The sequence below is a fragment of the Tetrao urogallus genome (assembly GCF_951394365.1).
Source record: "Tetrao urogallus genome assembly, chromosome: 1".
Taxonomy (NCBI): domain Eukaryota; kingdom Metazoa; phylum Chordata; class Aves; order Galliformes; family Phasianidae; genus Tetrao; species Tetrao urogallus.
Window position 1 is genome coordinate 143,252,005 of NC_136813.1, and position 12,486 is coordinate 143,264,490.

Here is a 12,486-nt window from a genome sequence, read left to right on the forward strand (position 1 = left end):
CCTCCTACTCGAGCTCAGCAGCAGAGTGTGCCTGTCCTGCCTTGTTATGTGTTTGCTGCAATAATATTTCCCCTTTAAGGCTAGGCTTAAGTTATTTATACTTTGTAGGGTGGTGACAGGAACACAGAGCAGAGCAGAGCTCTGAACCGCTCTTACCTGATCCGCAGCCAGGAAGGAAGCTCAGAAAAAGAGAGGGACTGTGAGAGAGAGCCCAAGGGAGGGGAAGAAAAAGCAGGCAGTCCCCGGGGAGGGGCTGGGGAGGGGACAAACCGGCAAAAAGAAAAAGAGGGAACCAGGGAAGAAGGAAGGAGCAAGGAGGGAGAGGTGCTTGGGGAGCGGCAGCTCTGCACAGCAGAAGGGCTGTGGGCGTCCCATACCAAGTGTCACCAAGGGGTGCTGAGCTTCACCTCCCAAGATGATGAAGAGGCAGTTCAATTGGATGCGACAGCAGCTGTCCCATCCCAATGCCACCAGCCGGTAAGGACTTCTCTACTTCCAGGGTCACTGAGCTGGGAGGGAACAGGATATAGGGCCTGGGAGTGGGCACCAGGCTGGATTGGGCACCCGGGCGGTCAGGGAAGAGGGAAAATGTGGGAGATGGGCTTAAAGCATCTTCAGCATAAGCTGAGGGGCTGTGGGTACCAGCTCCCTGGTGCTGCAGGGCAGTGGGATGGAGGCTTGGTGCTACTCACCAGCGATGGGCTGCACAACCTGGCTGCCCACAGAGGTTGGCTTCCCCCAGACACGAGGGCAATGGGCAGGGTCACACCAGCCACATGCCCTAGGCTGTGCGGTGTCCAAGAGGATCTGGGACTTGCTCCCTCCATTCAGATGGGTGCCTGGTGCCCCGCATCTGGCCAGCAGTGTGGACACCCTGTAGCAGAACCTGTGGAGGACTTCCAGCTTCAAACATATTCCCACAGCTCAGTCTCACTTCCACCACTTCCTTATTTTTCTTTTCGGCTTTCCAGAGCTCTCCCCTTGCAAAACCCAGGGCTGGGCCTTCCCTCCCCAGCCCCCTCAATCCCTGTTTCCTGCAGCCACCTCTGCACAGAGGCACACAGACTCCTGAGCCCTAGGAGGCTGATGGGGACCAGCCCCAGATCTACCAGGAGCCTTCAGCCACCACTGCAGAGCTGCAACCCTGTCGCCTGTTGCCCTTCCTGCATTTCCCAATGGGAACCAACTGTTTTCTCCCACCTCTCTACCCCAGAAGAGAGCTTTTCCATCTCCACGTGCCTCCATTTTGCTTGAGCTGGGTGTGCAGAAGGCCCTACGCAGCTCATGCAGCCCCAAAGAGAGCAATTCACCCACCGCAGAGCCTCTCCTCCACGGGGCTGCGATCTCACGTGACTTTGGCTGCCTTCAAGCCAACCACCCCCGTTTCCTGCAGCTCGTCCCATGTCAGTTCTTGCAGGAGCTGAAAACAGAAACGTGAAGTGGCCAGGCAGGGGGATAAAGCAGCAGCAGAGGAGGTTCCCAGAGAGCTGCAAGGACATGGGTCCACTAAGCAAAGTTTCCCCTATGGGAGGAGTCATGGAGGTTTGGCAGCCTTGGGTGTTGGGTTTTGAATTGGGTTTTGATCAGAATTTACTGCAAACCAGAAGTTTCCTTTGCAAGATTCACTCTGCATACATGCTTGCAAAAGCAACCAGAAAGCTGCCTTCATTTTATGCCCTGCAGGGGGCTGGTGTTGGTCTACCTCTCCAGCCTTACTACAATGTCACTATTGCTCCAGCCCTGGTGGCACCTCAACTTCCAGCAATCTGCCCAGCAAAGGCAGATGCCCACAGGGCTCCAGCAGGAGCTGCCTTGGATTTGCTTTCAGAGAAGAGGCAGTTGGGAGAAAGTTTTACCCCCAAACTTATCAACAGAACAGTGGCCCTGTCCCACTGGGGTATTTCGAGCTAGGTGCTCTGAGCTGGAAGCCCAATCTGATGAGGGGACATCTGATGGGGAGACACCTGAAGTCCAGCTTGATGGGGAGCTGCTTCTCTTGGTCCTGGTGCTCTCCTCCTGGGCTCGCTCTACTTGTAGCCTTGGGTAGGATGGTCTGAGCCATAGCCAGCCCCTCCTATCAGGACCTCAAGGAGAGGAGGGTGAGATGTGGGAGGAAGTCCCCCTGTTTCTTCTCTTGACTTGTTCTTCTCCCTCCACAGAGCCCAAGAAGCAACTGAGTTCCTGACAGAAGATTTGCTGCAGGTGAGGCGAGTGCCAGCTTGCACCTGCACGTGGGGACATGCCCCATCCCTACCTGCGATCCTCCCCACTGGCACCTCCTTGTTATGGGGCTGAAACACTCCTGCCTGCTGGAGGGCGGCTTCAGGGCCAACACAGCGGCTTCAGCACAGCACTGGCAGATCCAGCACGGCTGTGTCAGCGAGCACTGCTCTGACATGCCCCCCATGACACAAAGAAGGGCTCATCGGTGCCACCTTTCCACCCCCAGATCGAGCAGAGGATCGAGCCAGCCAAGCGAGCAGCTCACAGCGTGTCCAAGCGGCTCCAAGCTTGTCTGCAGGGGCACTGCGGCGCCGAAATGGACAAGAGAGTGGTGAGTGTTCCCTGGACACCTCCTCAGCCACCACAAACCCTGAGGCCTAGATAGCATCTTTGCAAAGCCCTAAGCCCATGCCCTTTCCTGAACTCCTGTGGCGAGGAGCAGCATGGTGCAGCTGGGCATGGGTACACCACTGCTTCCTCTTCCTTGGTTTGAACCTGCCACCTCCTTCCCAGCTGGTGCTCATCAGTTCCTGTCTGGAAAGCAAACCCTCCCCATGATACTGCAGGCCCTTTCTTCTCCTAGCTTGGCTAAATTATTCTCGACATTAAATTCTGCCATACACTTGAAGCCATGGCAGGGCTGAGCCTAATAGTGTCCTCCATGAGTCCCACAGTTCTCCACTGTTTTGGAGAAGTCTAGTGAATTTCTAACCAGCTGTTTAGCCAACTGTGTCCTGGCTTTGGCCAAAGAGACATCCAAAGGGCTCTTACTCTGGCCCCAAGGCCAAGAGGAAGCTGGACCAGAGGAAGATGTGGGGAACCAGTGTGGGTTTAGGAGGCTGTCTGTCCCTTGCCCACAGTGGTATGCATCAGGGTGAGTGAGCTGCCACACATCAGCTCATCATCTCTTTTCCCAAACCTATGGCTCTGTGCAGAAGAAGCTACCCTTGATGGCTCTGTCTGCAACGATGGCTGAGAGCTTCAAGGAACTGGACACAGAGTCCAGCCTTGGGTAAGTGCCAGTGGGAAAAGATGGCAAAAATGCAGCTGAGCTGCTACCTGGGTTCTGGGGCTTCCACTTCCAAGCCAGGGTGTCAAACCGTCCCGAGAAAATGGAAAACAACCAGCATCAAGGGGGATGAGGGGACAGCCTCCAAGCACAGAATGGGGACAGGGGCTGGCTCTGGGTCCCCACATGGGTATACGTATGGTAAGGGATGTTGGATTGGAGGCTGGCATGGCTCCAGCCAGTGCTTGTTTCACCCCTCTCCCTTTCAGGAAAGCCTTGGAGATGGGCTGCTGCATCCAGAGTTTGCTGGCCAAGATCTTGGCCGAGTTTGAGATTGCTGTAGAGCGTGACATCCTGCAGCCACTCAACAAGCTCAGCGAGGTAGTCATGGCCAACCCCCAGCTCCAGTGTTCCATCCCCAAACCTTTGCCATTCAACCTGGTCCCTCTCTTCCAGGAGGAGCTTCCCATCATCCTGAAGCGCAAGAAGACCCTCCAGAAGCTGATTTCTGACTGGAATGCCATCAAGAACCGGTATGGAGCACGGTGTGGTCATGGGAGACCAACTGGGTTGGAGGAGAGGAGCAGACAACTGCCCTCTGCCAATATGGGGAGCAAATCTCCCAAGGGACAGGAATGAAGCCAAAGAGGAAGTAACTTGTCCCCAAACCCCTTCTCCACATTCATAGAATCACAGAATCATAGAACCATTAAGGTTGGAAAAGATCCACATCTGTATGGTTCTTGAATACTTGCAGGGAAAGTGACTTCACCAGTTCCTTGGGCATCCTGTTCCAGTGCATCATCACTCTATGAATAAATTCTTCCTAATTTCACTATTTTTTCCTAATATTTCACCCTGTGTCCCCACTGATGAAGCTGTGAGCATTGCTTCTTCTCTCCCACTTCAAAGGCTGAACCAAGCTGCCAAGAGTTCCAGTAACAGTGCAGGAGCTGGAACTGGGCCAGGGGCATCTTCTGCTGCCAACAAACTGGAGATCCTGAAGGAAGAGGAGGAGGAGGTGAAGAGAAAGGTGGAGCAGTGCAAGGTGAGAACATCACTGGCTCTCCTCCTTGGGGCAGCTCCAGGGCTGGAGATCTGCTTTCCTCCAGCAGCTCCATTCAAGGTGACTCCTACACAAGAGCAAGCCAGTCAGCACAGTCCACCCTGCACAAGCAACCATCTCCCTTCCAGCAGTGTGGAAACAGGGAGATGTCCCAAGCCTGGGGAAGAACAAAAGTAAAGGATTTGAAGCATAAGCTGTTGCAGAGAGGAGGCTCCAGGGGCTGGAGCAGGGAGAACATGGCGTGCTCCCAGGCCGAGACCCAGCTGATCTGGGTTCTGTGCTGGATGACAGGGGGACTGATTCCCATCATCTTTCCACATGTCCACGCTGTTTCCTTTTGGGAGCTCTTTGCCTTGTTTGTCAGAACCTACCATAGCTGGGAGATCCTCTTGTGAAGTTCTAGGGCCTTATGGTAGGACAGGTCACTGCTATGACACAAGTGACAGGGGTGAAGAAGAGTCCCCATGCAGCCCCAGCCTGCCCTCCCATCACCTTCCCTGAATGAGGGGCTTCTTGAAGGCATCCCTTCTCCCTCGGGTGCCAGGCAGGAGGGGGAAGGATGCTCTTCTTGGTGTCTCCCTTCCCAGGATGAGTACATGGCTGACCTCTACCACTTCTCAACCAAAGAAGACAGCTATGCCAGCTACTTCATCAGAGTAAGTTCTCCTCTTAGCATGTGAATTGTCTCCTGGGGTATGTCCAGCCTTGTCTCCATTTGCAGCAAGCCCTCCAGCCAGAGCAGAGTGCCGCATGCACTAGAAGATGCCTCCAAATAGAGCGGTTGTCCCAATTCATCCCCCTCTCTAATTTGTCTTCTATCTACCACTATAGACATGATCCCACAGATCCAGGGGATCTCCCTTGCAGTTCTTCCTGCAGTATCTTTGCTTTCCTTGGTGCTCTCTTCTTATGAGTGCAGTGTCCTGGGGATGGGGTCTCTGGAGAGGACAATGCCAAGCTGAGCACTGGCTGTTCCCTGTCTGACAGCTCCTGGAAATCCAAGCCCAGTACCACCGGCAGTCTCTGGAATCTCTGGACTCGGCTCTGACAGAGCTGAAGGAGAGCCACAGCCAGAAAGGTACCCAATCACTTGCAAGGTAGCATGGGGATGGCTGTGGAACAGCCAGGAAGGCTGGGAAAGGTGACTTCTTTTCCCCATGCCTGCTGCTGCCTCCTACCATGGGGTAGTGGGCACTGCTAACTAACCCCAGCTTTGGAGTGGGATGCCTCCATGGTTGGTTGTCACCAGGACCCCAATCCCCAAGAACATTTCCCTGTCTCCCCCAGAGCCCTCCTTCACCACAGAAACCCCAGTGCTAGGGTACTACGGCGTGCCCCTGCAGACACACCTCAAGAACTTGGGCCGAGAGATTGCTCTGCCTATCGAGGCCTGTGTCATGATGCTGCTAGCCTCGGGCATGAAGGAGGAGGTAGGCAGCCCTCACCATCCTACACTCCCTAAAAACACTCCACAGCACTCTGCATCCCTCTGCTCCATCCCCAGGGACTCTTCCGGCTGGCAGCAGGAGCTTCGGTGCTGAGGAAGCTGAAGAGCAGCTTGGCCAGTGGCTCTAACGCCCTAGAGGAGTTTTACTCAGACCCCCATGCTGTGGCCGGTGGGTGTGGTGACATGGGGCAGGGATATGGGGGCAGGGGGTCACTGCTGGCCCCCATCCTCCATCACCTTCCCACTCCCCCTCTAGGCGCATTAAAATCCTACCTGCGAGAGCTACCCGAGCCTCTGATGACCTTCAAGCTCTACGATGAATGGATCAAAGTGGCCAGGTGGGTCAAGGCTCACAAGCCCAACAGCCCAGCAGCTGTTTGGCCTCTCACTTTGGGGGTGGGAGGAGTAGTGAAGAAGTTACAGCAGTGCCCATCATCAGCATCATCAGTCCTCCTACCTTGTACACCAAGTCCATCTTTGTCCTCCAAAGCAGTCTGAGCTCTCCTTTTCTCTCTCCTGCAGCTTAAAGGACATTGACAACCAGGTACAGAGCCTGAGAGACACCTGCAGCCACCTGCCCCAGGACAGCTACAACAATTTGAGGTGTTTCTGTGGGATGGGGCTGCTTTGATCCCATGCATTCACCAGGGGCAGCCATTCCCTTCCTGAGCATGCACTCACTGTTTCCTTGTTCTCCTTTTACCCTGTAGGTATCTGATCAAGTTTTTAGCCAAGCTGGCAGAGCACCAGCATGTGAATAAAATGACCCCCAGCAACATCGCCATAGTGCTAGGTCCCAACCTGCTGTGGCCAGAGCAGAACACAGGGTGAGGTCTGGCTGGGTTGCAGGTTTTCTGGAGAGAGGCAGTCCTTCTTTTTGGGCTTTACACCTCCAGAATTAACATAAAATGGGTTAATTCCCATAACTCCTTCCCTGATGGCTCTCCCACCTCTGCTTCTCAGAGACCCTGTGCAACTGGACTTGGCCTCAGTCTCCTCCATTCAGGTGGTGGGAGTCGTGGAAGCCCTCATCCAGAATGCAGACATACTCTTCCCTGGAGGTAGGCCTTCGCTCTGTCTTTCCATCTTTGGGGACCATAGCAGAGGGTGAAAGGAACATAAAAAAAGCACCACAAATAGCAGAATGGATCCCAGGCATCCCAGGCAGCTGCAGTTCCCTGCTGTAGAGTCTGCTCCTGGGGCATGGGGCATGCTCAGTGTCTAGCAGGAATGCAGTAAGCACTTCTTGGCCTTTCTCCACATGCAGAGATAGATTTCAATGTCTCAGGGATGTTCACACTGCCTGCGGATGTCAGACTTAATGAGGCTGCCCCAGTAGACACGCTGCCACCCAAATCCCCTCCAGCCTGCTCTCCATCTCCCCTGGATGAAGAGGCGTAAGTCTGGCAAGAGCAGGGGGCTCCTGACCTCTATTCCACCCCCTCCCCGCATGCTGCAAGGCCAGGACCACTGTGCCCCATGGTGCTGGCTCCAACCATCATCTGAACACCCAACTGTTCCCTTCTCCTCCAGCACAAATGACTCTGAAGTGAGCTCCCAGCCTCCTTCCCCAGTGGTGACCAAGCCGTCCTCTGAAGCCACAGTGCCACCAGCTCCGACACCAGCCAATGACACTGCCCGCAAAGGTTAGGAAACAGAGGCACAGTGCTTGGGAGATGCCTACAGGGCCGACACCTCCACATTCTCCAGTTTCTCCTTATTTCACCACATCCTGCAAGATGGGGTACACAGGCTACCACATAGGAGGAAAAGGGCCTTAATCTGTCCCCTTGTTTTCTGCTCTCCATCCCCAAGGCGGGCCGTTGGGATGGAAAGCTCATCACTCCGTTCAAAGCTCATGTCTCACTGCAAACTGAAGAGGGTGGGAAAAGACCCAAAAAAGTGGGATGTGCTCTGTCTGACCCACGTGGAGTTCTGCTACATTAGCTATGCAAGGAGCATCTTGTCTCCCACCCTACCTGAGACCCTCACCATGACCCCCCCTCTGCTCTCTTTCCAGCCAAGCGCCCGGCTCCATCTCGACCCACAGGGCCACCGCCTTTAGCCCAAGCCCGAAGCATGACCCCTGAGCACACCGCCAGCCCCAAGGCCCGGCCGCGACGGCTGGGCGCTCCCTCCATCCCTCCACCACTGCCCCCACAGCCGGCACCGCGCCACAGCCGTGAATCCCTCACGTCCCCAGGGCTTTCCACCATCAGTACTTCAAACTGCACTGCAGATGAGGGGACGGCAGAAGGACAGAGCCCCTTGGCTGGATCAACAACAGTGGAGAACGACTGAGCAAGGCACGGGGCTGCCATCAGCTCCCACTTGCCTGCCCTTCTTCATCTGCCACCATGAGCCTTCCACCTTGCCCCATCAGGCTGGGCAGCAGGGCCCAGACCCCTGCTGGTCCCCCCCCTCAGCCCACAGGCCCTCATCCTCCCTCAGAGAGAGAAGGGAAGGCCCTGCGGCATTTCGGCTGGGGGTGAGAAATGCCTCATCGTGCAGAGCCCTGCACCAGGGCCTGGCGCGGCTCAGGTGAGCGCGCAGCCGCCATTTTGCCTCACGTTGCCTCAGAGCGCGTCACCTCGAGCCCACAAACAGGTACGGTTGGTTTGCCTGTGAGAAGATTCTATTTTTTAAGAAGATATATATGCCTGCGCACCCATGTGGACATGTATATATCTGTACGTATCGCGACTACACGATTTCAATAACCGCTGGGACGCGAGCGCTGCCACGGGCCGCAGCGGTATGGCAGCCCGACCCTCTCTGTAACGGCGGCTGCGGCTGCCCCAGCGAGCCGCGGGGTGCCCTTGGCCAATCAGCCAGCGCGCCCTAGTTCCGTCCCGCCTCCCCGCCGCCTTTCTGGGCAGCCGATAGGACGGCGAGGCTGTCGCTTCTCTCTCCGCTCGACCACGCCCCCCTCCCTGCAGTCGATAGGTTGGCGCCGCCGTCACTCTTCTCTCTTCCCGTCTCCCATTGGCGGAGCCGTGCCGGCGGGCGGTGCCGCTCAGCGTCGGGGCGTGGCGCAGCGCGGCGGCGGCCGTTGGCGGCGGCATGGCGAGCTGCCGGCGGCTGAGCGGTGCGGCGCTGCGGGAGGTGCTGGGCTCGGCGCAGGGGTTGCTCTTCGATTGCGACGGGGTGCTGTGGGCGGGCGAGTCCGCCGTGCCCGGCGCTCCCGAGCTGCTGGAGCGGCTGCAGCGCAGTGGCAAGGCCGCGCTCTTCGTCAGCAACAACAGCCGGCGCTCGGTGGCCGAGCTGGAGCTGCGCTTCAGCCGCTTGGGCTTTCGCGGCGTCCGCGGCGAGCACGTCTTCAGCTCCGCGCTCTGCTCCGCGCTCTTCCTCCGCCAGCACCTCCTCAGCGGAGGGGCGGGCGACGGCAGCGCGGTGAGCCGCGTCTTCGTGCTGGGCGGCGAGGGGCTGCGGGGCGAGGTGCGGAACGCCGGGCTGCACCTGGTGGGAGAGGGCGAGAAGGGAGCGGAGCAGGTGCACGCCGTGCTGGTGGGCTACGACGACCAGTTCACCTTCGCCAAGCTGGCCCAGGCCTGCGCCTACCTGCGAGATCCGCGCTGCATGCTGGTGGCCACCGACCCCGATCCATGGCACCCGCTGAGCGATGGGCAGCGCACGCCCGGTGAGCCCCGCAGCGCCCTTGTGTGGTGTGGGGCTTGTGAGGGGCTGGGGCTGTGAGCTCTGGAGAAGAGGAGCTCAGGAGGGACGTTATTGCTCTCTGCAGTGACCTGGAAGGGGGTCGTGGTGAGGTGGGGGTCGGCCTTATCTCCCAGGTAACAGAATAGAGCAAGAGGGAATGGCATCTAGTTGTATCGGGGCAGGTTCAGATTGGATCTTGGGAAAAATTTCTTCTCCAAAAGAGTGGTGCTGCAGTGGCACAGGCTGCCCAGGGAGGTGGTGCAGTCACCATTCCTGGAGGTGTTCCAGAACTGTGTGGATGTGGCATTGAGGGATGCGGTCAGTGGGCATGGTGGGGATGGGCTGGTGGTTGGTTCAGGTGATCCTAGTGGTCCTTTCCAACTGAAATGATTCTATGACTGGGGCTGAGCTCCCCAGCTCACGGCCATGTCATGGTGATGGGATTGGCTATTGGCCATCAGAAAGGTGCACAAGATTCCCTAAGCAACAGGGCTGCTGGAATTGCTGTCATGCCTTTCTTGGCTTATTAGTTGGCAGCCGACTGAACATAAGCCAGCAGTGTGCCAAGAAGGTGGCCAAGAAGAGCAATAGCATCCTGATTTGTATCAGTAATAGCACAGCCAGCAGAAACAGGGAGGTGACCATCGCTCTGTACTCAACACTGTGAGGCTGCACCTTGAGTGCTGTGTTCAGTTTTGGGCCCTTCACTACAAGGAGGACACTGAGGCTCTGGAGTGTGTCCAGAGAAGGACAACAAAGGTGGTGAAGGGTCTGGAGCACAAGACTGATAGGGGGTGGCTGGGGGAACTGGGGTTCAGTTCAGTCTGGAGAAGAGGATAAGAGGAGATCTCATCACCCTCTACAAAGACCAGAAAGGAGGTTGCAAGAAGTTGGAGTTGGGGGTCAGCTTTTTCTCCAAAGTAACAATGATGGGCCGAGAAAAATGCACCAAGGGAAGCTCAGATTGGATATTGGGGAAATTTTCTTCTCTGAAAGAGCGGTGCTGCAGTGGCACAGGCTGCCCAGGGAGGTGGTGGAGTCACCACCCCTGGAGGTGTTCCGGAACCATGTGGATGTGGCACTGAGGGACATGATCAGTGGTATGGTGGAGATGGGCTGGAAGTTGGAGCAAGGAGATCTTAGAGGTATTTCGGAGCCTTAGCAATTCGATGACAGGACTCTCACTTGAGCTACCTGCACCTATATCTTTTTCTTCTTCTTTCCCCTCAGGGACTGGCAGTCTCACAGCTGCAGTGGAAACAGCTTCAGGCCGCAAGGCACTGGTGGTGGGGAAGCCCAACACCTACATGTTTGATTGCATCGTGGAGCGTTTTGGTATTGACCCATCCCGTACCCTCATGGTGGGAGACCGTCTGGAGACAGATATCCTCTTTGGCAAGAACTGCGGCCTCTCTACCATCCTCACACTGACGGGTGTCTCCCGCCTGGAAGAGGCACTGGCCTACATGGCCAGCGACAGCACTGCTGCCAAGGATATGGTGCCCAATTACTATGTAAACAGCATTGCAGAATTGATACCAGGCTTGGATGAGTAGTGGTCTTTATGTGCGAGAGCAGAGGAGTCGGGTTCCCCATCCCAGATCTCTATCTGTTCCATTTTCTCTCTCACCACCCATTTCCCTCACTTCCTGGTTTCTTCACGTTCCGGTACCCTTTTCTGGAGACAGGAGAAGAGGGGGGCAGGGTTAAAGTTGTTTCCTTTCTGCTGAGAGCCGCCCGTGACAGACAGAGTCCTTTTCTCCCTCATGTGCCAGTACGAGCATCTCTGGGAGAGAGCTGGAGGCCTTGAGGCTGACATGGGGGCCTGAACAGTGTTTTAGTGTGTGGCCTCTCCTGCTGCAGGGGTTAGGGAACAGCTATCTTAACGGTTTTCTCTTAGATAACCAGTGGCGGCCTTTTACTGCTGCCCTTTTGCTCTGTAACTCTTCACGTCTGAGCTGCAGCCCTGCAGTCCTTATGGTAATCCCCTCCATGGGAGGGGAATGGCTGGGGGTATCACCCACTGCCACCCACCCATCTCCATCGGTGCCAGGGTGTGTTGAAGAAGCATTCTGGAGCAGTGAATGAGAGCATCTCTGCCTCCCACAGGTGAATAAGCGAATGAGAGCATCACCTCATCTATTGTCTTCTCTCTGCTGTTCCTTAGAGGTGTTTCCCTATCACTCCCTGACCTGACTTGCCTAAAAGCTATGCCAGTATTTGTCAGAAATGACTGCAGAAAGGGAAAAAAGGCTGTCCTTGTCCCTTTTTTTGTGCCAAACAACTCAGACTCAGTCGGTCTGTGGTTGTACCTTGTTTTCAAGTACCCCTGCTGAAGGGGCTTGTGAGAGAGGGCTCCTAGACCACAGAAGCACAGCAGGAGTGAACTTTATGACTCTCCCCTACTTCCCCTCCTCAGTGGATTTTGCCATGGTGTGGTGAGAGAAAAGGGCTGATGGGGGTCTGTGCTCTGGCTGCTGAGGTGTGGGTATGATGTTGCTATTGTTACTGCTGTGAATGTTGCAGCCCTCAAAACCATTCCTTGCTGCTTCGTCTTTCTATGTTTTTTTTTTTTTTTAATTTATTTATTATACTGAATTATTTATTGTTCAAATACTGTATTATTTGTATAAATAATGCTTATTGTTTGAACCAAGGGGACAGGAGGCAGATTCTTTGGGCCTCCCTTACTGTCTGTGTCCTATATTGATGTTCTTACACTCACCGTGTTTCTGGATATAATAAAGTGTGAGCGTAGGCTGGAAATGACCTCCTTTCTTCTCCTGCATTCCTATCAAGATGAGAACGGCTTGGCTATCTCTGAGCCCTTAAAGGTCTCATCTGATGAGGGTATGGAAGACCTCACTTATAAGCGAATTACTGCTCATGCAGCAGAACTAGATGCAACTTACTAGGACAATTCTTTGTCCTTGGTGTCCTTCTTCCTCACCTCAGATAACTTAGGGGGGAGGAAAAACTCCAAAAAATACAAGGACATCCAAAGAGTTCTCTGAAGCTTCCCTGCATCTTAATTGGAGCCCTTTGTATGTGTTTCTCTGTTGTGTCTCCCATCTTCAATTACAC

The 12,486-nt window shown here is 55.4% G+C and overlaps 2 protein-coding genes across 2 annotated transcripts; both read left to right on the forward strand.

Annotated features, from left to right (window-relative positions):
* Positions 1 to 415: 415 nt before the first annotated feature.
* Positions 416 to 8,046, forward strand: SH3BP1 (SH3 domain binding protein 1; the record flags this gene model as incomplete). The annotated part of the gene is made up of 18 exons (XM_079549247.1): positions 416 to 477; positions 2,160 to 2,202; positions 2,450 to 2,554; positions 3,159 to 3,235; positions 3,502 to 3,613; positions 3,689 to 3,765; positions 4,145 to 4,280; positions 4,886 to 4,954; positions 5,286 to 5,376; positions 5,586 to 5,728; positions 5,803 to 5,914; positions 6,002 to 6,083; positions 6,268 to 6,348; positions 6,456 to 6,572; positions 6,709 to 6,806; positions 7,013 to 7,142; positions 7,279 to 7,391; positions 7,766 to 8,046. 18 exons carry the CDS (start codon positions 416 to 418, stop codon positions 8,044 to 8,046), a joined length of 1,929 nt encoding a protein of 642 aa, XP_079405373.1.
* A 762-nt stretch (positions 8,047 to 8,808) lies between these two features.
* Positions 8,809 to 10,958, forward strand: PDXP (pyridoxal phosphatase; the record flags this gene model as incomplete). The annotated part of the gene is made up of 2 exons (XM_079546408.1): positions 8,809 to 9,385; positions 10,633 to 10,958. The coding sequence occupies 2 exons, from the start codon at positions 8,809 to 8,811 to the stop codon at positions 10,956 to 10,958; spliced, it is 903 nt and encodes a 300-aa protein (XP_079402534.1).
* Positions 10,959 to 12,486: the final 1,528 nt, after the last annotated feature.